The sequence below is a fragment of the Candoia aspera genome, chromosome 7, assembly GCF_035149785.1.
Source record: "Candoia aspera isolate rCanAsp1 chromosome 7, rCanAsp1.hap2, whole genome shotgun sequence".
In the NCBI taxonomy this organism is placed as follows: domain Eukaryota; kingdom Metazoa; phylum Chordata; class Lepidosauria; order Squamata; family Boidae; genus Candoia; species Candoia aspera.
Window position 1 is genome coordinate 24015788 of NC_086159.1, and position 26656 is coordinate 24042443.

At 36.5% G+C, this 26656-nt stretch overlaps 1 protein-coding gene across 6 annotated transcripts in view; it reads left to right on the forward strand.

The window, feature by feature from the left end:
- Positions 1-26656, forward strand: part of POLR3B (RNA polymerase III subunit B) — a 69989-nt gene that overhangs the window by 19464 nt on the left and 23869 nt on the right. For all 6 annotated transcript variants that reach the window (XM_063308541.1, XM_063308543.1, XM_063308545.1 and 3 more), the window contains exons 12-23: positions 2056-2190; positions 6953-7114; positions 9260-9460; positions 10584-10746; positions 12338-12491; positions 14806-14880; positions 16196-16294; positions 17137-17264; positions 21552-21761; positions 23874-24032; positions 24453-24570; positions 25034-25176. In XM_063308541.1, the coding sequence (XP_063164611.1) occupies positions 2056-2190; positions 6953-7114; positions 9260-9460; positions 10584-10746; positions 12338-12491; positions 14806-14880; positions 16196-16294; positions 17137-17264; positions 21552-21761; positions 23874-24032; positions 24453-24570; positions 25034-25176 (1747 nt within the window). The remainder of the gene's footprint in view (positions 1-2055; positions 2191-6952; positions 7115-9259; positions 9461-10583; positions 10747-12337; positions 12492-14805; positions 14881-16195; positions 16295-17136; positions 17265-21551; positions 21762-23873; positions 24033-24452; positions 24571-25033; positions 25177-26656) is intronic.

The following is a 26656-nucleotide window of genomic DNA, read 5'->3' on the forward strand; positions in this document are numbered from 1 at the left end:
GGACTAGAAACCAGGAGACTGTGAGTTCTAGTCCCACCTTAGGCATGACAGCCGGCTGGGTGACCTTGGGCCAGTCACTCTCTCTCAGCCCAACTCACCTCACAGGATTGTTGTGGAGATAATAGGAGGAGGAAGGAGTATTAGGTATGTTCACCGCCTTGAGTTATTTATGAAAATAATAAAGGTGGGATAAAAATAAATAAATGCCCAGCTAGTTATGGTAGAGCTCCTACACTTCTTCCCACAAGTAAGAAGAGACAGAGTCATTGTGACAGAGTTGTCGCTGTTTCCAGGAAAGGAAGAAGGAAAAGAGAAGGGTTTCCCCGATGGTCATCTGTCCAAGCACGTGCAAATATATGCTGTTCTTGCTAAGTAAGGATTTGATCAGTTAAGGAGGGATTCTCCCAGCCCTAAGTTTTTCACAAGGTAGACCCAGTATTGGTAAAGTTGGAGGGCAAAGTGGGGGAAAGAATAGAAGTTTGAGGAAGATTGTAAAATAAGATATAATATCTCTTACATGGTAAAGCATCACACTGTTTGTTCAGCAAGCTAAGAATATAAGAGATTCAAAGTTAAGACAAGAAGAGAATGTGTCCACTTGACATGGCAGTGTATGAGATTGTGAATAGTTTATTAGTGTTTCAGATTCTAGTGGGGTTCATAATTTCTTTTAGCTAGTAGAAGGGATCATTGCAGGGAGAAGACTGCCCTGAAAATTGGGAGTGGATTGTAGAAGCAAACTCCAAAGACAAAATCAAAAACATAACCTCTGATACAAAGGGAGAGCAAGGATCTGGATAATGGAGGATGGGCTAAGAAGTGAATGGGTTTGAGTTGAGAAGGCCTATTGGGCCCTGGAATCCCTTTAAAGGAAACCTACTTTTTAGTAAGACAAGTTAACAGTGTGACCAGTGCAGAAAAATTAGGAATATTTGTGATAAAAACTGGAATATCCTGAAAGATGCTATACATCCCTATGGTTATGGAGGTAGGACAGAATGGATTGTTCTTTAGCTGGATCCCTCTGAATCCCTTTTGAAGAAATATGGTAGCCCAAAGAATCATGAAAGGCACATTTCTCTAGCTTAGTGCAGAGGCTGTAGTAATAAACACACCAAGGAACTGGTCAAATATCCTCAGAATAAATCAGCAAATTATCTAAATAAGTAGTCAAGAATCTGTCCAGAAAACCATGGAAAATAGGATTCATAAATCTTTGAAAGATCAATGTACTGTTCCACAATCTGGAGAGTATTACCATTTATTCAAGCTTTGCACAGTAAGAATCAAAGGTAGTTAAATGTTTGCATTGCTCTTTCATTTAAATCTGATGTAAGCCATTTGGAGGTCTAGTTTGGCAAAAATGTTTTGCAGTTTTCAAAATGATGGGAAGGTGGTAGTGATTCCTAATGTTTAGGGAGTTCAGAAGCCGGTAATCATGGACTATACATAGGGAATAGTCCCTTTTGACAAAAACGCAAGAGTACTGGTGGTGAAAGAGGAAGGGCTTTTAAAGACTTTCTATGCATTTTGTCATTAGATCCTTCAGAAAGGCTGACTCTGTACTGAATATTGGATAGTGGTGCTTTGCAGGAATCTGGGCTCCAGGGATAAGGTGGATTGTGCAGTCACAGAACTGATGGGTGAGGGCAGGGTCTGTGTGTCAGTTTTCTCAAACATATCATAATGATATATATATTTGATAAGCAAGGCAGGAAGGATTATTTGCTCAAAGGTGGAAAATGATTGGGTTTTGAGTCTTACTGTGCAAAGCTTGAATAAATGGTAATACTTTCCCTGCAGCCCCTGTGAGTTTTGCATCCCGGAAAGTTTAAAGTGAGATCATCCTGGTCCCACTGTGTATCCAGATAATGAGTTTGTAGCCATTTCATCCCAGTACTATTCATTCCTTCAATTTGCATGGCATTCTACTTACCAGATGGGTGGCTAACAGAGGGTTAAAAACATCAAACTAGAGATATTTCCATGCAAGGTACTGTCACTTAAATCAACTTTCTCTTTCTATCATTCTACATCTCATTTTTGGTATATCAGGTAAAAGAATTCAATTTCCGCTCCAAGTGCATCTATACAGCTGTGATGGTACGCAGAGTGATCCTAGCTCAGGGAGACAACAAAGTGGATGACAGAGATTATTATGGAAACAAAAGGCTGGAATTAGCAGGACAGGTAGGTGCACCTCAAAGCTTAATAAAATTGGACTATGTTATTTTGCCTAATTTAGCAGCCAAATGCACATAGTAATTTAATTTAAAGTGTTAGTACTGCAGTTGTGATAATTTCTTAAACAAACTGATAAGAGAAAAATTATGTTCCTTGATTGAAAATAAAAAAAAGTTTGCCAAGGATTGCCTTCCAATCCAACCAGAGAAGACATATTTTACTGAGCTGCCTCCCCCTTGCTGTCAAATGGAGCAGGTATGACTATAGCCATAGGGCCCTAGAAATTGCCAATCCCCTCAGAGTGAAATGCAGAAATAGACACTGCAGGTGGGGAGTTTATCTCAGTCTGATCCAAGTGCAGAGTGAAGAGAGCCTTGGCACAACATGCTGATATAGTTCTGGAATTGAGCACAAAAATGGCGAACGCAAAAGGGCAAAACGGTAGTTTTCTCATTTTCTTTAAGAGACAGGAGTGGGAGGAAGAGGAATCCAAGTGTTGGCAAGTGCATCTAAGAGTAAAAGTCTTCTGAGTTTACACATGCATGAATGTGGATAAAATTCCACCTGTTTCATGATTGCTGAAAGAAGGAAGAACAAGTTTTTGAACAATGCTAAAAGGTGAATTCTGTGGTATTTACCTTTTATATAGCTCACTATTCTGATTTTTTAGAAACATAAAACAATATTCTTTGTTAGATTTTCAGAAAAATACTGGTTAAAAAGTACAATCCTATATGCGTTTAATTGATTAACCCTCTACTTTTTAGCAAATTAATGAACTATAATGTGCTTTTATTAAGTTATTCTTCTCTGTGATAGTGTGCAGCTACAAATCATTACCGTGGTTCAGGTTCAAACGTACCTTGAATTTGCCACAATAAGTTGAAATAGAATGATTTTTAAATTAGAGTTTCATAAATAGTGACATACGTCTACTGCATTATTAGTTATTTTAATATTTATGATCAAATCTTTTGTGACTTAAAAAATGTATCTTGCATGCGTCTTTCTGCTATTATTAACATAATGTCTGCATTATATCTGCAAAATAATAAAGCACCTTACTTTAAGCCTGTTACTCAGTGTTTTCAGTTAATGTTTCTGTCTAAATGGCTTTCATCCTTTAAAAAGACGGTAGTGTTTCTGGCTAAAAATCCAGTTGCTTGAAAATTTGAATGAAAAGGGGTTGATCCTGTATTAGGAGAAAAGCAAAGCAGTCTGCACAATGTGAAGACATAAAAGGTATTGTGTCTATAAAAATGTGTGAAAACAATAGTAGCTAATTTCACACCCCGTGGGACAAGGGAGCACAAAATGTGCTTTAGCTTTAGATAACAGTGGTTTCCACTAGCCAAGTTGGTTTACAGAGCTTTCGCTTCATTTTTTCGGCCCACAAGAGGCTTGGCAGGCCAGGTGCCAGCAGAGGTGTTAGTGGAACCTACCGACTCCAAGCTTAATCTTTTCACCTACCTTTTCTCTTTCCTTAATGTGTTCATTATTTGCTGAGCATTTCCCTTTCCCTCCTCTTTGTCCTTGGGGTTTGTTTGGCCTTTTTTTTCTTTTCTCTCTTTCTAATTCAGCTCGCTTTGTATGGGCGAGATATGGAACAGCACCAAAATCCGGCACCCTGGAAAGGAAAGGATTTCTACCCTGTGACAAAAGAAAACCGTCTTGACTTCAGAGATTGACTAATCCCAGCTGTTCTGATAATATAATTAAGGCTGCCTAATGTCTTTAATTTTGCAACCAGTTTGTGTGAAAAGGAGAATTTGGCACTTTAAAGCCTTAAACACTAAATGGCAATCTCAAGGAGCCTAATTAGAATTCTCTGACATTAAGCTAATTGGTGAAATTCTATTTCAGCAGCTTAACTACTTTATTAATTTTTTTTTCCTCAGGATTTTCCATGGAAATCAGTTGATGAACTGTCACTTTCTTTCCCTTATGCCCTCAACCACACTCAGATACAATTTACTCCTCCTTTTCTGAAATGCCTTGGGATTGCAGTGAAAATTTAATGATTATTTTTGCTGTGATTCCATTCCATTCTGTGTTTAATCACTTACTCTTGATCTAAAACATAGGCTATTGTGAAACTTCACCATGCTCTTAGGCATAAACCTCTTTAGACTGAACAAAAGTCATTCTAACTTTAGAACAGATTGGAACAGAAAGAAAATGATGCTGATTAGTGGAAACCCTTCTGAAGCCAGTAAAAATTTATAGAGTGTTTATTATATATTCCATATTGTTGATCAGAGAGCCTCAGGTAGATCTGGGAAATACTTCTGTCTGAAAGTTGGATAGTTGCTGCCACTGAAGTGACTGAATTCACTATAAAACATGAAAAGATTTGCTTGGTTTTGCTAATAGCAACCAATCAACGTTTATTGATCAGCCCTAAGGCCATATCAGAATACAAGATTAAACACTGCATATTAATAAAACTGTATATAAAATTAATATACTGTAAAAAGACAAGTTAAGTAAGGAGTAAATAAAAATACAGTAGATAAGTATACTTATAAGTGAAAATACACACCATTTTTCCGTGTCACCCCTACAGTTTACCCTGATCAACTCCACATATGTAGATCTGAAGTGTATTGATTTACTTAAATACAAAGCTGTATTATATGTTATTTTTGGGTCTTGGCCACACATAAAATATGTTGTTCTAATATGTGATTCCCAGTGGGTCATTCGTTTAATATATGGGTCAAGTTGCAGATCGCTCTCCTTCTTGTACAAATTGCAGTTGAATAATATATGTGCTATATCCTCAATTTCAGGCATTCCGCATATACAAATGCGTTCATTATAAGGGATGCTGTTAAATCTCCCATATCTGACCATTGTATCGAGCTGATCAAATCTAGCTCGGGTGAATACCTCCCTGAGATATTTTGGCATTTGTATTTTTAAATAGTTGACAATTAGATAAATGCGTTTATATTGGCTCAGCCATTTCGAATTGCCAGCCTTACTAAGGGTGGCTATATCTTTTTGCGCTTCTATATCTGAGATTCTTTGTGCGGCACTCTTTTTGACTTGATCTCCGGAAGCGCAGGAGACAGGGAGACCACAGCTCCTCATATAATTTGTCAGTTGTGTAACCCAGGAGATCTGTAGTTGGGATTTTATCTGTTCTAATAAACATAATCTTGGAAGTCTATCAGACTCCATTTCATTGATTTTACACCAATAATTATATGCTCTAATTTTAGACTGAGTAGATTGTGTAAATTCCCATTTTGGCTCTAACTGCAGCAGCTGAAATTTTTATATCTACACCCTGGATGCTTCTCAGATGCTGGGATTGTGTTTGTTCTATTAATGTAGTGGAATTTAAGCCCCAGACTTCTGCTGCATATAAAAGCATAGGAGTAGTTTTGCTAATACTGTATATTGTATGAACAAAGCCATTATGGTTGTAAATAATCACTTATAGTTTATTGTGGTTTATTCCAGTATCAATGAGACTGTTATTCAGACTTGGAAGGTACAAGAAACTCAAAGTAATAATGGAATATGCACGGCTTGCAATAGTTGTCTCTTTAAAGTTGTACTTTAGAGGGCAGTTTATAAAATCTGGAATTTGCACAGCTGATAGTAAAGCAGTGCATTTACTGTGTATTAGGTTTTCAAAGTGATCTAGATTTTGAAACTTAGGGAAAGGTATGAACAGTAATTTTGGAAAATGCAGTATCTGAACTGGCATAAAGTCTATTACCAAACAAGGATTTAATAATTCATCTCCCTAACTTTATAATATGACTACTAATGCTAGGCGAAAACATAATTGAACTATGTCTAATAGTGAGAAAGTAGTTAATTTCACTAGCTCGTTTAAGAAATCACTGATATTTGCAGTTAGCTGAACCTCATCAGCTCTTCAGAAGCTTCAGTTGGGGCCATTTTAATTGAATAAATTCAGCTGCAATTTACATATATGTAGGTTTATGTGCAAATGCATGAAATGCCATATATTGATGCTGTGTATTGTACCAGTAAAATGAAAACCAAAGGGAGCTTTATCAGCCAGTGTTTTCTACAAACTATTAGGAACATAATGATGGAAAGATGACAAATATAATCAGTGGAAATGTTAATTTGGAAAGCAAAGTAGATGATTGGCCTTTAGCCAAAAGGGGCAGAGTACTGCCAATACATCTAAGAAGATGGAGACAGTTTTTAAAACAGATTCATTCCATGCAGGAATTAAATTATGCAATAGACTCCAGAATGTCTTAACAGGGCCTGCTTGAATACTTAGTTTGCTTAGCACTTAACAATGTATTGTATACTGGGAACTTGCATTTTTGGCATTCAGTAGTAGCTGTATTTTAGTCTTCCTGACAGTTAGAGTTGTTGTAAAAAAACCAAGGTTTGGAATGGAGTTATTTCCTAGGCCCAAGAGAAGAACTTAAGAGTGAAAAGCAGCATTTAATCTAGGGATACCTTGCTGTGAAAAATGTTAGATAGCTTTAAGATACAGTATCTCAAAAAATCCATCAGTAGAAGCAGCACTGCATGTGAATAGCCTAACTAGTGAGCAGACTAAAAAAAAGTGACAGTCAAATTAATAAAGTAAAATAATTAGTTGCAAAGAATTTATTAGATATTTTCTCATGCTGGCTGGGGAATTCTGGGAGTTGAAGCCCATGCATCTTAAAGTTGCCAAGGTTGAGAAACATTGGTTATTGCAGTGGTGCTCTAGTTCAATATTTCTTGGTTTGTAAATGAATTACTTTATATTCTGTTGCAGCTTCTTTCCCTTCTGTTTGAAGACTTGTTCAAAAAATTCAACTCTGAGTTGAAGAAAATTGCTGACCAAGTAATTCCCAAGCAAAGGGCAGCCCAGTTTGATGTAGTTAAGCACATGCGGCAAGATCAGATCACCAATGGTATGGTGAATGCCATCTCTACTGTAAGTGTTTCTTTTGTTCTTGAAATATGTAGGGTCACCATCTCCTACAGCAGCTCTGTTTAAAAGTCCCAGAAAATAGTCTCATTTCACACAAAGTTGCATTTCTGTTCAGAACTGTGACCATAAAAATACAAAATAGATAATGTATTTTGTTCCAAAAACTACTTTAGTGGATAGTTTTAAAAACAGAATTCCAGGATTAGATGTTTGTGACTGCTTTCAACATTATTACATGATTGATTCCCTTAAGTATTGGGGATCAGTCAGGTAATCCCTACAGTAAGCCCTCTGTTTAATTTAACATTGAAGGAGGGGTGTACCTGCATGTCCGTTAAAACCACATTTATATTATATTAGTTTACATGACTTGCATCAATTTAATTTAGTTTGTTGTTGTTTAGGTTTTAATGATGCCATTCAAATGACATAAGTTGATGTAAATGATATAATGTACATAAATTGTCTGGACTACTTTGGATACAACACACTTTGTCCATTATTTGGGGGCGATACCCAAGGAAAAAATTTATCTCTTGTATTCAAAGTCCATAAAATGGAGGTGCCTAAACTAAGGATCTGCTATATTATATTCCTCTCGCTCTTTCAGTAAAACCTTCAGTGGCCATATGAATTCAAGTGATTTTAGAAATAGCTGTACTCCTGCACCTGAGTACAAAAAAATGCATTACCATTTTACTTGTTAAAAATATGTTGTATATTAGATTGCCTTTTTAATATATTTTCCTCTGAAAGAATAGTCCACCCTACAAATGAATGGATACTAAAAGATTTCAGATTGCTCTGGGGCATTTTTCAGCTCCTTCTGTTGAATCTCTTATTACTTTATGGAATGCAGGAATGGCTAGGTGCTTGACGAAATCATTTGCAAGCAATCAGTCTGATCAAATAAAATCTGTTTACCTCCCTGATACTCTTCTGGGATGCGAAAAATTAAGCAGATTGTGAGATAGCTTAAATGCAAGGGTAGACAGCCTTAAGATACTATGAGCCAACTGACAGGTTTAAATGTAAATTACATGTTGTCATATTGCACAATGGTTCTTTTTCCTCTTTTCATTGAAAATCTTCCTAGGATGAGTTTATAGCAGAATCTTTAGTAGTCCGCTGTGTTGTGTCTGTAAGTCATTTTAAACTTCATCCATTCATGGTTTCCATCATCTGGATAGCATAATAAATGTCTGTCAGTTGTTGGTTGTGTTCAGGGCATTGTCCCTATTTTGTTGATTGTCTTGAGAATGTAAGCAAGATCCAGTCAATTTCTTGACTCAAGTGAAAAGGATATCTTTAGGTGTGTCAGCCCAGTTGTTGAATGTTCTCTCCAAACAGAGCTACTTAGCATCTACATTAACGTCTTTCTACTACCAGAAAAGACTTGTGCGTGTTTCCAAGCTCCTTAATTTATGTTATAGCTCTCTAATTTAAAAACAACAACTCTATTTCTTTAACTGCTTTGCTTTATTTGGTGTTTTCTTGTATTATATTGTTGTCAGTACCTGTTCTTCATACCAGAGTGCAGGACTTAATATACTAGTTTTAAGTCTGAATGAATGTTATAAAAAAACATTCCTCAAGTTAAGAACAGTTTATCCATGGTACCAATTACCAAGAAAGAAGGAAGTGTCCCCTTCACTGGAAGCATTCAAGTGGAGAGGCTAAACAGCCCTCTATCAGGGATGTTTTAATTTGGATTAATACACTAAGTAGAGGACTGGATTCAATAGTTTAAATAACCCTGTCCAACTCTTAAGATTCTGTGATTTATATTCTGGGACCTGTCCAGGGAATGTACTATAATGCATCCTAGAAATAAATAATCTTTTGGGCTGTTCAGTAACATTCCAGTTGTTTCTCAACAGAGAGATGTCTTGTTTATGTATCTCTTCATTTTAGTATTTGTATCAAAATGCCAAATGAAGTCTGAAATGCATCTTAGATAATTGAGAAACTTGCCTGTAACAAACAGTTGATCAAAGTCTATAGCAAAATCTTGGCACATTGGAATTCAAAATATCACCAATAGGAGGTATTGTTGCTATTTATACAAAAGTTTCCTAGATTTTATATATAGAAATTTAAAATGTTGTTTTAAGCTTTCACCAGATTTACCTAATTCTTTACCTTTAGGGGAATTGGTCACTGAAGAGATTCAAGATGGATCGACAAGGTGTGACTCAAGTGTTGTCACGCTTGTCCTATATATCTGCCCTGGGTATGATGACAAGGATTTCTTCTCAGTTTGAAAAGACCAGAAAAGTGAGTGGTCCTCGATCTCTGCAGCCATCTCAGTGGGGAATGCTGTGCCCATCAGATACTCCTGAAGGAGAGGTAAATTCCATTGGGTTAATGCACTTCTTGTCATATTATGTTATGCTGTGCAGTTTATGATATGGGCAGTTATGCATGCATGTAAAGTTAACACATTTATTCCATACTAACGAATATTAGCACAACCTAGATGACATTTCTTGCTGTGCTGTATGTATCATTAATGTACCTGTCTGCCTCAAATTTTTTAAAAATACTGATTTATTGTTTTTATTGTTTTCTGAGCTTTTCAACAGTTTATTGTCTCAAAGTCTGCTTTTTGTTGTACTGCCTTTTCCCACTCCCATCCTTATTTGCTCTCTTTCACCTCCAAAATGAGGAACCCCATGCATTGCCGTGTCCTTGTAGGGCTTCTCATGCTGTTAAATGAGTCTTGCTGGAATGTCCATGATTCAGCAGACTTTTTTTCATAGCTAGTTTCATGCTCTGAACTTTCCCTAAATTCTGAGTGATGATTTTATGTTCTGGAATTCTGTTGGCAGGCTATCCTCTTTAAAAGGACAGCTTTGAATTATTGGAAACAAATTGCTGATAAATAAATTCTCCTGATAGTATTTTGCAACAGGACTATTTTTTTAGTGCAAAATGGTCTAGCTCACCCTGTGAAATGAATACCTTTACAGCAGATTCTTTCACTTTACTTTACTAGGACACTTGGGTACAATCCGGGAAAAGTTACACACACACATTCAATGTGTTTTTACTTAGACATATGGCTGAGCTCATTGGGTATAAACAAAAAGAAGGAGCTGTAATTTTAATTCCAAGTAAGGTTATAAATCTATAAATCTCAGTTAGCCTTACCTGTGACTTAGTTTCCCAGGATCAAATTGTGAGTCCCATTCTGTTTGTTTTTTTTAATTGGAATTAGTCACCACTAACCAGGCAAATTCCAGTAACAATCACTCCCAAGTAACAATGGGTAAAATTGCAAACATAAATAGTGACATTATATACTGCACAAAATTACATACCAATATATCTGATATATGACAACAGATTTGATGGCCACCTAAGGCAAAATGTTTGTTAAACTTTTCTCTCAGTACCTAAGTTGTATAAATCCATTTTTATATACCCTTTTTCCTTTTTGACTTTTTTAATTGACTTCTGTTTTCTTCAGGCTTGTGGCTTGGTTAAAAACCTAGCACTGATGACTCACATTACTACTGACATGGAAGATGGCCCTATTATTAAATTAGCTGGTAACCTTGGGGTTGAAGATGTAAACCTTCTATGTGGAGAGGAACTTTCATATCCAAACGTGTTTCTTGTTTTCCTTAATGGTATGTTACTGCTTTTAACCCAGATGAAACAGGATACTTGAACCTTAAATACTAGCATAAGCTCTTTGTCTCTCTCATAATAATCAAGGCTGGATCAGGTGACTTTTCAGAAAAAGAGATTTTTAATGTGTGATTGTGAATGTTAACAGTGCAAATACAGGTTTCCAAACTTTCTCAGTCTCTCAGTAATTTTTTCACAGCACCCCTAAGCCAAAACTGTGAACTACTTCAAGCTAGTAGTTCTTGTGGTATCTGACCAATGTTGAATATTGCTATTTCCTTTGAAAAGTTAAATATCCCACAGTGCCTCTGTGAGTTCACTGTGGCATCTCGGGGCCATTTTGCACAGTTTGGGAACTACAGAGTGCAAATGTGCCAGGTAGAATGTTTCTTGCTAATTTTTGAGGGTTCATCCCATGGCATAAATGGAACATTTAAAGTTACATTTAAGTGTTGATTGGGGAAGCCACTTTTCATAAATCTGTAATATATTCCTTTCATTATAGGGATACCATTTTCATATAATGGACATGATTGTAAATCTTGTAAATCTTTTATGTTAGTTATGACATGAGACAAAGCTTTAGAAATACAGCTTCCACATTTTAAAAGTAGCTAAATGCAGTTATGGTGGGAAATAGCCCTTAAAATGTTGACAAATCAGGAGCAAGATATGAGGTGGTAAAGTCTGTCCCTGCACAGTTATTGTGCACTGATCCCAATACTGTTATGAGGTGTTCTCAGCGCATCATCCCTCATGCAAAATGTTCCCAGATAGTATGCAATAAATGCTTAAAGGGCATCAAATACAGCGTGAACCTATTTTAATAAAAATAGATACACGATAGGGGATGTTGAGAGTTATTGTCCCTCGCATATGGAAAGCACCAATTGGGGAAAGGTTGTGTAGAAATGACAGAAGAAGGATATGCACAAAAGAAAGCTTTTTCTCTCCATGTGCCACAACTATGGAAGTTTCAGCCCAGCAAGATTTTTCCAGAAAACATAATTTTTAACTTTTAGGAGACCATACCGAAGTTCTTAGAAGTAGGCACGAAAGCCGGTTGGGTGACCTTGGGCCAGTCACTCTCTCTCAGCCCAACTCACAGGGCTGTTGTGGGGAAATAGGAGGAGGAAGGAGTATTAGGCATGTTCCCCGCCTTGAGTTATTTGTAAAAATAATAAAGGCGGGATAAAATAATAATAGTAATAATAATAATAAAAAAATAATAAAATTGCTTTTATGGGATTATGAAAATTGTTCTCCATTCTAGTCTTGCATCACTTTATTTTACTTTTCAGTGCTCTAAATTTTACTACCATTTCATTTCTAGGAATGACTGATCCTGATGCAAATTATAGCAGAAATCCAGTTGAGTTTCACGCTAAAATTTCTTTAAAAAGCTCACTGACTTTGCTATTGATTGATGTACGTTTAGGTCCTCACAAAGAACTGAATTTGATCAAACATTTCATAACTATGATGACAGTAACTTGGATTGTTATTACCATTGAATGCCGGTGTTAGCCCAATCCATCCATCCAAAAGAAAGTAACATTTACAATATAATGCAATTGTTTGCTTGAACAGGCAACATCCTTGGTGTCATTCGAGATCATCAGAAACTGGTCTACACATTCCGGCTGATGCGCAGAGCAGGCTATATCAATGAATTTGTTTCAATCTCCACAAATCTTACAGACAGATGTGTCTATATTTCTAGTGATGGTGGAAGGCTATGTAGGTAAGAATTTTGAATATGCTTTTCCTGGGCCATTGCACCAGAATATTCCATTCCAGGTATATTACCATGTTTGTTCAGTTCATTCACAAAAAAGTTTTACAGATGTGCACTCCACAAGTTGACTGCCAAGCACTTAGCATTTCACCAACAAGCCAGTCATATAAATTGGAACTCAAGCAGAAGAGATGCACATTTCAGCAATAAAATGTATCACCATTGGAATGTATATTACTTAATTAGAATTACTTAATTTTTCAGTTTTGCTGTGGCTTTCTTCTTTCATCCTATTGCAGTTGTTCAGATCTCCAGTTCAACCTTGAAAGCAGGAATGAATTCTTAAACTGTTTGCTTGTAGTTATTTACTGCATACTGGGAATCATGTGCAAGTAGTAACAACCCTTGATGTTCAACTGTGCATGCCATTCTTTGTATCTTTGCTTGTATAGTAAAAAGCCTTTTAAAACTTAGGTTGCTGACTGAAAGCATGCATTTTAAGTATGCTCTCTGATAAGCTGTTTTTTTTTTGTCACCAATGATGTAGAATTCTAAAAATCACTTCAACAGAATAATGCAATAATTTAGTGATATATTATTTGTCATTTTTTCCAAAGCTATTTTTCTTGCTTTGAAAACTGCAGAATTTGTTTTGGTTCCCTGGTATGATATATTTAACAGTGTTACTACTGTACATAAGCTAAATAAATGTATTTCCACCAAGCACAAATTGGTAAGAACCAACTGAAGATACCATTCAGTTAGCATTTTAATCAGTAGCTTGGCATAATCAAATCAAGTTGTAATCTGAGATTAAAGATTGTCCCCTGTTGAAAAAGTCCCACACTTGGACCTGAGCTCATGAGGGGCTTAGCAGTAGGTAAATCACAGTGAGAGTTCAGTTCTGGGTTTTCTGGAGCCAATTCTGAATTTTGAAAGAAAAGGTAAATTTTCTTTCAAATGTGTGTGGAATCAGCATAAAGCATAGAAGAGTGTCTTACACAAAGACAAACCAATAGCCTTGCTGAGTCAGGGTTTATTAATACTGACAGAAAATGGCTTTCCAAGTTTCAAGCAGGTGTCTTTCAGAGTGTTATGTGGAACTGGTAGGGATACAAAACGGATGGTTTCCATGTGCCCTATTCTGAACTGTGTCCCACAGAGTGTTCTATATTATGCTGTGTGCTTTTTTTTTTTTCTTCAAGCCTTTCCTCCAAGAGACATTCACTCACATTTAATTTATACTTCTAATTTACAGTTATAAAGTTAGAGAATTAATTAAATATTAAAGATAAAGATAAATGTTAGCAATAAATTATTCACTAAATGAATTGTAACAGTTGATACAGCCCTCTTTAAAATATTTGTCTGTGCTATTTAATGTTAAGAATGGTTGCAGTCATTTATAAGGAAGACTAAATGGATACCTGTAATGCATTCCCTAAAGCTCTCATGCTAGGCATATACTGTATATTAGAAAATAAATGCCAAGCACTGTCAGAATGGCATATACAGTCCACCAGTTGTTAAGCTGTCAGAGCAGAGAGATACAGATGTTAAAGGAGTATTAGGTATGTTCGCCGCCTTGAGTTATTTATAAAAAAAATAAAGGCCGGATAAAAATTAAATAAATAAATAAATAGATAGATAGATAGATAGATAGATAGATAGATAAATATTATGTTATGCCTTTGTGTAGATCAGGGTTTCTACAGGACTTACACATGCACACACCAGGAGGTAGGGAGATCAGTTTCTGTACTTTGACACAGTGCATATCCTGTGTGGTGTTTTTAGTTACACTGATCACCAGTGGCGCCTCCTGGGGATCACTGTAACTGAAAATAAATGCCAGTAACTAAGTGGTACTTCCTTCTAAGTTCATCTGCCTTAGAAATTGATGGCCTAACGTGAACCACCATGTAGTTAAATACAATTCCTGCATGAGATTTCCTGATCAACCTTGGAAATATCTTTGTAAGTGCAGTGGAAAAGTACATGCAGACCTGCTCCCATACTGCAACAAAAGCTGTGTTCTGTATGTCAGTTGGAAGCCCTGTATTCCTTCAAAATGTCATCTTCCTGTATATGCTAGGTCTTTCTTTCTTTTTCTTTGCTGACCTTTTAATTTGCACATTATATTTACAAGAGTAATCTGTCTTTTCTTAATGGCATGGTGTCTACAGCCAGCTAAGACTGAGTATATGGGCTCTAGGACTCTGGTAACTTCTGCTATTAACATCACCTTCATTTCATCTTTGAGATGACATGATGATAATATAGTATATAATATGTGTTAACTCTGTTTCTTATAATCTAGACCCTACATTATTGTGAAGAAGCAAAAACCTGCTGTTACAGAAAAGCATATGGAAGAACTTGCACAAGGTTATAGGTAAACAACTCAGCAAGTTATCCTTGTTTCTTTTCAGGATTCAGCTTTTCATAAAAATAGAGTAAACAGCATTTCATATATTTGCAATACAGTATTTAAATATAAGATACTTCTATGCCCTTCACACCATTTTGGGGAAAGAGCTATCATTCAGTATCTGGGTCCCCAAAATGAGACATGGAGTGACAATATGCCTGACAACATTCCTTGGAGCCCACCAAACCTCCCTCCCCACCATATTACTTTTATATATCGTTGATTAAAAATAAATGAATGGGAAGTATTTAGCTGCATGGGATCTCTGCAATGAGCAAGTGATCTGGGGGTGAGAAAACAAAAAGGTGCCTGACTACATTGTTCCACCCCTCAGAGCATGTCTTGTGCTTGCCTTTTGGGTGGCAGATCTCCCCATAAGCTAACAGTGCTTCATGTTAGCCAATATATAGATTGGGCCAGTGGGGTTTTCAAGCAGGCTGGTGTATGGACTGGCTAATGCAGCTCCATGTTAGCCAACAGGTAAATTGGACTGAGGGGATTTTTGGAGGGGGGGCGGGTAAGTCCACTCATTGGCAAATGAAACTCTTTGTTAGCAAAAGTGTAGATTTGATTAATAGGATTTTTGAATGGGCCATTCTACCCATTGGCTAGTGAAGCTTTGTGTTAGCTAATAGCTTGTTGGTGCCAAAAATGTCATTCTTCGAAGCAAAAAATTTACAGTGGTAAGTGATGCAGTTGTGTTCTGAGATCATTTTGTCAATGCAAAGGGCGTTGCATACTTCCTCTTCCTCCTGCTTCATCTCCCTAATGTAAGAAATAAAATGATGGGTAGCTGCAGTGCGATACTTTGTTTACCATTCAGTATATATGTGCCTTATGATTAGCGAGACCCAGTATGGCACTCTTGTGGTGAATGCCCATTCCAAATGCACTCATTGGCACCACAAAAGTTAGAGATGGAAACTCCTGGCTGAATGAGTAAGGCACATACTTTACAGAAACCAAATCTGGTTCAGTCCTCAGCATCTCCAGGTATAAGTCAGTCAGTCTTCTCCCTGAACCTTTGGAGGGCTGCTGCCTGTCAGAGTCCTTAGTTAAATGGGTCAATACTCTAGACTCTTAAATACCAATTTAAGGTATTTAATATCCAGATACAGATATTTCCAATCTGTATCTGGAAAATCATTTGTCTGAAAATCCTGTTTTCACTTTGCTTTAGTATTAGAACTTGCTGTTTATCTTTTTATATATGCTGTACCTTTACAGAGAATTATGTGAGAATGTAAATTGTTTTGCAAAATTCATATTCTGTATTCAGGAACTTTGAAGACTTTTTACATGAAAGCCTTGTTGAATATTTGGATGTGAATGAGGAAAATGATTGCAACATTGCACTGTATGAGCATACAATCAATAAGTAAGTGTTCTGGCATCATTAGAACATAATTTTTGTATTGTAACACTGGAATTGGTACAAGAAGATGTTTTATGTTGGGAATGTATTGTAAGAATGAAAAAAGAGGAAATTAATGCATGCACAAATATATATGTGATGTTAAAAAGAAGTTTCTTTTCAATTATTACAATGGTCTTCAAGAACATTTATGTTTGTGTGTATCTGATGAAGATGTGTGACTCCAGAACTCCTATGGCAGATATGTGCTTCTTTGTTTAGTCCCTAAATCAATTATTTTCCATTTTCCTACCATTGTAGTAAATTAGATCCAGTAAGTTAAGGTAAGATTTGAGTACGTGCTTGGAACTCTCTGCCTGCAAAGCACCACTAAATCATGGAAGATATGTAATATTATTGGCTAATATAACAATGTAAATGTTCCATAATTATTCCCATAAGCTATCATTTTTTTCCTTTGTTCAGATAGGAGACTTTTCCATTATTTAAAACAAAAATCCAAAAGAATTAGTTAGTTAGTTAGTTATGAGATTTGTCTACCTCCTGAAACCTAATAGATTCTAGGCAGCTTACAAAAGTTATAAATAAAACATAGTATGGAATAAATAGTATAATTAATTAAAATAATAAAATCCAAAATCTGATTTCCTGATTTGGTACTACAATTAATGAACTCAGTTTGTTTGGTATGGCGCCACTGGATATAATTAATCCCCAAAGGTCTTTAAGAACAGCCAGGTTTTCACCTATTTCCAGGCCATGGGAGTGAGGCCATCTTTACTTCAGGGGTTGAGCTTTTCAGTATGTAACCATATGGTTTATAACTATTTTTTTCCCTTTATAAGAGAGACAACACACTTGGAGATTGAAGCTTTTACTCTTCTTGGAGTCTGTGCTGGTCTCATTCCATATCCACATCATAACCAATCTCCAAGAAACACTTATCAGTGCGCTATGGGAAAGCAAGCTATGGGTAAGACTTAAGATCACAGTAGTTGCTTCATTTGCCCCAGATTTAATTTCCCTCACCTTTGTTAGATATTTCTGATAATCTGACTTGGAAACACGAACCTTCTCCCTACCCAACCTTGAGATTATCTGATGAGCTTTCCTCCAGGTCCCCCCACCAAAAGAGGTGAGGTTGGCCTCTACAAAGGAGACAGCTTTTTCATAGAATTTCCTCCCCGGAGAGGTTCAATTGGCAACCACATTAGCATCATTTTGGTGCTAGGTGAAGAGCTCTCTATTTTCCCAGGCTTTTATTTGGTTTTTAATTCATATTTTTCAGACGTTGAGTGACTGCCTTGTAGCTACCTAGCTGATACAGTGTTTTTATTTTATTTTATTTTATTTTATTGTTTTACTGTTTTATTGTAAACCACCCAGAGAGCTTCAGCTGTTAGGTGGTTTAAAATTTTTAATAAGTTAAATGACACATAACTTTTCTGCACTGGACTATAATTCAGTTTGGCCTGAACATCTGACTCCATTGACTGATCATTTTAAAATGTATTTTCAAAATATTTGAAACTAGAAGTGAATGTGATTTATATCCCCCTTTTTTAGCACAATGTTCTATACACTTTCCTTTTTTAAAAAAAGAAATGAGAAATTTACTCAAAGGCTGATACAAAACATGGATGAGAAACATTTTGTGACATGTTTTCATTTATCAGCATTAAGTTATCAAGGTTATTTTGTATGGAAATGTAATTAAAACTCTCCCTTTTCAAAAAACAGGAAATCCCACAATTCATCAGTTATTTCTTAAGTAGTAAATATTATTAGTGGGGCGCGGTGGCGCTGCGGGTTAAACCGCTGAGCTGCCGATCGGAAGGTCGGCGGTTCGAAACCGCGCGGCGGGGTGAGCTCCCGTTGCTAGTCCCAGCTCCTGCTCACCTAGCAGTTTGAAAACATGCAAATGTGAGTAGATCAATAGGTACCGCTTTGGCGGGAAGGTAACGGCGTTCCGTGACGTCATGCTGGCCACATGACCACGGACGGGTCCTTACGGACAACGCCGGCTCCAAGGCTTAGAAACGGAGATGAGCACCGCCCCCTAGAGTTGGACACGACTGGACTTTACGTCAAGGGAAACCTTTACCTTTACCTAGCAAATATTATTAACGCTATGTTCCACAATTCATGAATAAGAAATAAATTTGCATAACAGCTGTGTTGCACCCCCTGCAAATATATGCATTATCGTTTGTTCAGTGGTTCAACCTTTTGCTAATATGTACTTACTAAAATTAACCTACATCAATAGATTGGGCTCACAATTAGCATAGTGGGAAAAACTCACTGTATATATGTATACCATAAATGTATGCTATAAGTGAACATACAGTACAAATAGCTAATTATCTATTTTGATGATTTTGATTGTTTTGTTTCATTTTGTTTCAATCCAGCAATAACTTCCCTGCCCTTTGCCACTTTTAAATAAGCATAAGAGGATCACATGTACAAACACCTACATTGCTGGCCCCTATAGCCCACATACATTGGTACTAATATGTAATCTATGTATGGACTTGGTAATTTACATTAAATTAATTTACATTAATTTACATGAAGACACTGCAAAGAATTTGAATAGGTGCTTTGTAAACCATTTTGCCAAAAGCAAAGCGTCTCCTTTTGAAGTTTTGAGGAAGTCACACCCCCCCTGGAATGATCCTGCCAGGCTTCAAAGTCTTTTCCCATGAGTCTTTTGTCTCTGCACCCATGTGGCCGCATAGCTGCTTCCCACATCGCGAGCAGTCCCAGCAGGAGTGCTGGCTGTGCATGGAACTGCACAAGGCTTCTGGGGAATGCAGCGATCTCGGAATCCAATGGGGAGTGCTTTCCTTGTATGAGCTTGTATGGTTCACATGCTTTGCACAGCATTTATTTATAAATTACACATTATAACACACGTGTTTCCAATTATTTCCCAAGACAAACAGACATGTACAATCTGTCATTTGCAAATTACATATTACTGTATAGCCTTAACCTGGCTTGACATTTCACCAGTTCTGAAATAACGTCTGCAGGATTTTTCTCAGCAGCATTTGCAACTTTCTTACCACCACCCATTCATTTCAGTGAAGCTTTTTTCAGTGAATTGAAGTTGTCATTGCAGTACAATTTGTTCAAAATATTAACAGTGAAACTTAGGTAGGGTGTCATTCCTGGTGGTCACATGAATTCAGTGAATATATTATATGGCCAAATAATGATTCTTCTCTGTTGATGGGGGGAGGGGGCATTAAAAAATTCTCATGTATTTTTTTTTTCACATGGGTAAAACCCCTACATAATAAATGTTCTTTCCCCTCAGCATATTAGAAACCCTTGGAAAAATATTTTATATACCATCCCTTTATTTTAATTGCATCCTGTTTCTTTGTTATGCTTTCTTTTTCCAGGAGAATCTATTTTAGGACTATTAGCCTCAGAAGGTTTGGTTAGTTACCACACACAGTTAAGCAGGATCAGTGTGTACAGAAAGCCAATTCAGTATCTGTAGAGTTCTTTTGTACTTTTCTGTGTGAAGGTCTTTTTTTCTCATTTTGTTTTCAGTGTCATTTGCAATTCATTGTCTGTGTTTTTTGAGGTTGGTGTATTCAGCTGCTTTGACCCTGGGTCTTGCACATTTAGCTCCTTGGATACAATCCTCTGACGTTGCTGCTGACGATGGGAATACAAAAGCTGCTGAATATCTTTAGTAATAATTGTTAAAGGCTTTGTTTCTGTGTGCTACTGCAAGCACCTGAGGAATGAGCAAGGAGATAAAAGTGCAATTCTGAAGTTGAGATGTAATAGACTGTTTTTTTTTAAAAAGAAAACATAGACACATGAAACATCTAGTTGTGTGCTGAATATTTGCTAATAATGCCTAGACCTTTTCCCCCAACTTCTTCCCTTCTGCGCCCTCTAGATGTATGGGACTGCAGTTCCTATAATCACCAGCTGGCTATGGTGAAAGAAGTTACAATCCAAGGCACCAGATTAGAGAAAGTATAGACATAGAGCCTATGGGAAGCTCTATCCATATAATCCTAGATTTGCTACTAATTAACTTCAGGCCCATCTGCATAGTTTACATTTGGTGCTGTGACTTATGAGTTGGTTGTTTTGAATCTGTCTGGACAGTGATTCATCACATCAAAATACATTTGTTCTTTAAAAGAGTCAGCCCTCCCTTATGGTTGTCTCTGCCTGTCCCTCCCCACCCGCTGCCACTGTATTGTACTGTGTTGTGGGAGACACATGTTCAAGTCCATTTAGTCACTTCCTGGGCTGTCAAGAATTTGGGATTATTGAGATAGTCTTTTGGCTCCCTGCTGAGAAGAAAGGACTTGTTACTCAGCATTGCCCCATTCTGATCATTTGAATACTTCCATTGCCTGAGAAATGCCTTCCTTAAGGCTTAGCAAAAATTAGGGTGAAGCGAATCGGTGGGTCTTAAATTACACAGAGCAGACTAGATGAACTGAAATTCTGATGATATACATTGGAAGGTGTACAGTGGGTTTAGCAGAACTAAGATGATATTTGTAGATGATACTTTGAGAGGTTGGATTATCACTTAAGTATTTTTTTATAATTCTTAGATCCCGTGTTTCCTTCAACAACCCTATGGTGCATCTTATCTCAGTAATCTATTCAGGTACTAATGAGGCTGAGACATTTACTAGTCATATTCCAGATACATAGGAACTGTTTGCCTCTTTAGGGCATCTTGTGTAACGATTTATGGAGCCTCAAGACTTACTATCCATTCATGCCTGCGGAAAAAAAGCTCAGTCTTGTGGTCATTATATTTTGTACATTGGCTGGTCCACTGAAATAGCTGTTATATTTATAACTGGGTTACTTCAGATCTACTCCTCAAAAGTGTCTGATAAAAAGGCTATGATTGGCAATTGATATCTGACTCTGGTATAACTTAAAGTCTAACTGATTTTTGAAATAAAAGTTGTCAGAGGCTTAAAGCTGTGCTTGAGGCCTAAGAGATATAGCCACACCGATAACTTTCTGCTATAGTTTATGTTTTATGTAAAAGTGGAGGAGGGAGGTTGTGTATTGTACGTTTTCATTTAATTAGCTCTCAGCTAAAATGAATGCCAGGGAAATGGATGACATAAAATGATTGCTGCTTTTTCTGTTGATTTCTCCACATTTTTTGTAACTGATGTCGTAAATAGCATTACAGCAATAATATTAAGCATCCATCAAGTTTGCTTAGGGTATGTTTTTTTAATTGCAGGTACCATTGGCTACAATCAGAGGAACAGGATTGATTCCCTTATGTATCTGTTAGCATATCCACAAAGACCAATGGTTAAGACAAAAACAATAGAACTCATCGGGTTTGAAAAACTGCCAGCTGGACAGAATGCCACAGTTGCTGTGATGAGTTACAGTGGTTATGACATTGAAGATGCTCTTGTTTTAAACAAGGCTTCTTTAGACAGAGGTAGGAAGACTCTAATTATGTAATAGGACAGCTGTGTCTCTTGCTTCAGCACAATACAAATAGTTCACAAATATAAAGAAAAATAATCACGATTTTGATGTTTAAATTGACAAGCCATGATTTATTTTTAGATACGTTTGCATACCATAGTTTGTGAAAACTATGATTTGGTGTGATATCTGAATTGATAAATCACTTGTAACTATTTGTCTGACGTTAGACATACTGTACCATACAAGTAAGGGTGCTGAGCTGATGGACAATTAAAGCAGGTCGCTCAAAATCTGATTTCCTTGTACTTTTGTGGGCTCACTTTATAGGTCGAGTTTGAAAATATTTTTTAACATAAACCATGGTTTATAGTTACATGTAAACTGAACTATTGTACAATAACTTTTCAAGAATTAGAGTGAATGGAGAGTTGCTGCTGAAAATGCTTCTTAGGGGGAGCTCCAAATTCACTATTGTAACTGAAATAAACTGGTCATCTGACTTTAAAACATTTACATTTGGCTGCATTGTGCCCTATATAATACTGCTTTTTCATTAATAATGAAAATCAGTGAATTTGAACTGTAGATATTTTCAGTAGAGATGAACATTCCTTGAATACCATCAGGAATTATTATGATACTTGGAGAAAAGTTAATAGCAAACAAGCTGGATCAAAAAAATCCCTTAGCGTTAAACTGCCTAGCAAATAAATGTGGTTAATAATAAATTTGCTTCATGTTTTTAAGAAAGCTAAAATCTTTGTGGTTTATCATTGGGATACAATGCCATTCATGCACCTTCCCCAAAGGGTGTATTAAATCTTTTTGAGGAAAAGCATATTGTATGCTTTTCAAAGACTATTACTTGCATTCACTTCAAACAAACTTGTCTGGATGTTACGCTTTTTAGTGTTGCCTCATCAATCATATTTAAAACATGGCTCCTCTGCTTGAGGCATAATATTGTGGGTGCCTGAATTTACTTTGTGTGGTCAGACTGCTTGCATACTGCAGTACATTCTACTACACTCGCCCATCCTTAAGAGCCCTTTTGCTAGTTGCCAGGCAGTCCTAGTAGTATTGCTGGACATGTATCTTTGGCATTAATGTCTGCACACTTAATTTATTCTTTTTTGCCTAAAACAATAGCAGACATGATTTAAAGCAAAATGTTTTCTTTCTGGTAGACTAGTAACATTAGGGGGGAAATCAAAGACTTTCCAGAATTACTTCATACAGCCAAATGATACAGATCTACTGTGCATAACTTCAACTGAAAGATAGTTTTAAAAGAGTAAAGGTTATGAAGAGGCATTCTCCTTCATTTAGGAATTACTAAGCCAGTGGGGGCCAGTGAAAGAAATATAGCACATTTATGTTTTACTCTTTGTTTTGTAATCTTGTAACCAAAGTTGTCAAGGCTAATTAATGTTTCTGGTTTGATATTTTTAGAAAAGTAACAAAGTGGTTTAGACCAGAGAAACATTTCTTACCTAAACTATGGTCTTTAAAAAAAAATATCTGGGAATTAGATAATAGCTGCATTTTTATTGTACTTTAAACCTGTTAAAAACACAAGGTAGTTTGTTCTAAAATGTGCATGTTTTATTCTAAAAAAATGCAGTGTTCTTTCAAAAATATAAATGTAATATAATTTGATTCTGCAATTATAACAATTTCTTGTTTTTAGCTCTTTCAAAAATGCAGTTATCTGGGAAGCTTGTGCCCTCTTTGAACTTACAGTTTTAATGAATGATGACACATAAATGTCTTGTGGCACCTTAAACTTTCTCTCATGACATAATATTTAATTGTCATAGGCCACTGCGTTTCTAACAGAATGCACTTTGGCTCATGCCTTACTAATATTACTATGAAATCAGTATAATTTAATTGCTTGAAAAGTGTCTGTAGGACTCCAGCCATAGTTTCTAAGTTGTCTACATATTTTACATATTAAGTGTCATGCTATATAAATAGCTATTCAATTTATGAACTCTTCAACTGTTTTCTGTCCTGTGGATTTGTACAATATATTTAAAACGTAATCATGGATGTCTGATTGTCATCTTAGGTAACTCTAATAGTAGTTTTGATTGACATTTTTGTTTTCTCTGAGGCTTTGGAAGGTGTCTTGTGTACAAAAATGCTAAGTGTACTCTGAAGCGTTACACAAATCAGACATTTGACAAAGTGATGGGACCCATGCTGGATGCAGGGACACGCAAACCAATTTGGCGGCATGAAATTTTAGATGCTGATGGTATTTGCTCTCCAGGTATATAAATATTGTTTCCTTTATTATAAGAAGTATTAATTTGAACTACTGTTTTTGTCAATGTGCTGTTATCAAACTGAACCCAAATCTGCAGCCTTTGCCTTGTAACATGGCGAGTAGTAGTGACCTGATTCAATGGAGGGCTTTTTTTTTTTTTTTTTGCTCTTGTTGTTTAATTATGTACGTGCATTGAACTTATTGGATGGTTTAACAGCCCCTCAAAAATCACACCCTCATTTTTCAGTGTTTTGCTACCAAATTTTGGTGACATGATCTTGGTTGACTCCAAGGGGCATAAATAAGGGGCTTGAATGAGGCCTGTGGCCTCAGGCCATAACACAGACCCTGCTTTCACCATTTAAGGGTAATGAAAATAATTCGTACAGGTGGTAAAAATGTTATTTCCTCATGTACTTACAGGTGAAAAGGTAGAAAACAAGCAAGTGCTTGTGAATAAGTCGATGCCCACGGTGACCCAAACCCCTCTGGAAGGGAGCAGCGCATCCCAGCAACCCCAGTTTAAAGATGTGCCAATAACGTATGACAAGCTACTTTATTTTACTTTTAGAAACCAACAGAAAAGAAAGGGTGGGTAGAAAATGCTTAGTTCTGGAAAAGAAAATAGAAGTGAGCCTCGTCAGGCATAGTGGTGACTAAAAGGGTTCAGATGTCTAGCTTTCTTGGTAATGTTACATTAAATATATTATAAAGGAGCTGGATCTCAACTTGTCTCAGCCTTTTGTAACACCCAAGTTCCTTATGGGCCCTTGTTCGTTCTTAAACTAGGCAGGCAAAGGCCTTTTCTTCATCTACCATTCCTATTGTTACTTAGTTCCCATACCTGTTTTGCAATTGCTTTCAGTACTGAAACTTTGCTTGAAGTAAAAATGCCACTTGAAGTTAAAATTTGCAGGCTGCTGTTTTACAGATATCTCGTGTTGACTAAACTTGGCTGTCTTTTTCCTTGAACTGAAGTATGTATATAATTTTCTGTTCCTTAGTTACAAAGGTGCAACTGATTCATACATTGAAAAAGTCATGATATCGTCAAATGCAGAAGATGCTTTTTTAATCAAAATATTGCTAAGGCAAACTAGACGCCCAGAAATTGGAGACAAGTTTAGCAGTCGTCATGGGCAAAAAGGTACATTTTGTTACATTTTAATGGTTTCAGTTTAATTGAAATATTTTTCCGGTTGTTCTTGGTATAACAGCAGAGCACACTAAGTAAAATACTGTAATTGTTGTAGTGCCTGGACTGGACTGAACTAGTATTTGAATCTTTTGCCTCTGGAAAGAGTAAATCCAGCTGCATAAATGCTGCTGCTGCTTTGGAAGTTTAAAACTGCCCAGAGTCCCTCCTTTGGGGGAAGATGGGCGGTGATAAAAATTTAAATAAATAAATAAATAAAACTGAACAGCTACTACGCTCATGAAGGAAAATGTATTACAATGTGACCTAATGATGAAAGTTACTATATTTTGAAATGAATGGATAATATTGTGAATAAATTCACATGCAGTCATTAAAAATACTTGGGTTTTTTTCCTCTATTCAGTAATAAGTGACAGAGACACAAGAAACCACTAAGAATAATAGAGACTGTTGCAGTAATAGTTATTTAGATGTATTTGAAAAGATGTGAAAACTGGTCAAATTTTTGATTACTTGAAGATTTAACAACTGAAGCTTCCTACTTAAAAACCATCCCAGCTTCTTTGAGGAGCTTGTCTGTCTGTCTGTCTATCTACTTGTGAGTGAGTTTGTTGTCTGTCTGTCTGTCTATGGAACTATGCTATTCCTATTTCAAATAGTTAAATTCTAAAGTAGGAAGAACTCACTATGCATACACAACCAGCCAGAACTTTTCCATTAAGTCTTTATGGTTGATGCATACCCAATTAAAATGTATGCAGTGTTGCTTGATTACTTAAATCAGGCATAGTCAACCTTGTGCCCAAATATTTTGGACAACAGTTTCCACAATATAGTAGCTGAGACCGATAACAGTGAGCAGCACCATATTGCTATCCCTGACTTAAAGAGTTGTTGAAGCGAGAAAAAATTAACTCCATGAACTCAACTTAATGCTTCCCTATGTTTTAGTATATAGCTCCACTAGAAGGAGTAGCAGCAAGAGGTGTGAGCTAAGAACTATCCGCTCAGTAACATCACTTAGGGTCCGTTGTCATCTCTCAGACTAGCTTAATGCATTGTGAACATAAAATACAATAAAATATTAATAATTAAATCAGAATAGGGGTACTGTAGAATCACTGCCAAATCTGCTTTCTGTAATCAGACATTCATCATAATATCCTAGTGAAATTAATTATATATGCAATGTTTAAACTAGCTCCACCTGAAATATATTATTACTAGGGTGTGATTCTCTCCCTTAGCAATTTGCAAGGAAAGAAGATAACAGAAACATGGTTGGGAGAAATTATGGAAAGGAAAACAAGTTTTCATGGGTTTCTAAGCCTTTTTGGAATCACTTTTAAAAATAAGAGCAGAAGCTCTTTGGAATAAAGTCCGGTAATCCTTTCCCTTTGGTCCCTTACTTATGCAGCCTCAATTTGGGAGAAAAGGGGAATGAAAAGTCCTGTTGTGTGAATGGATT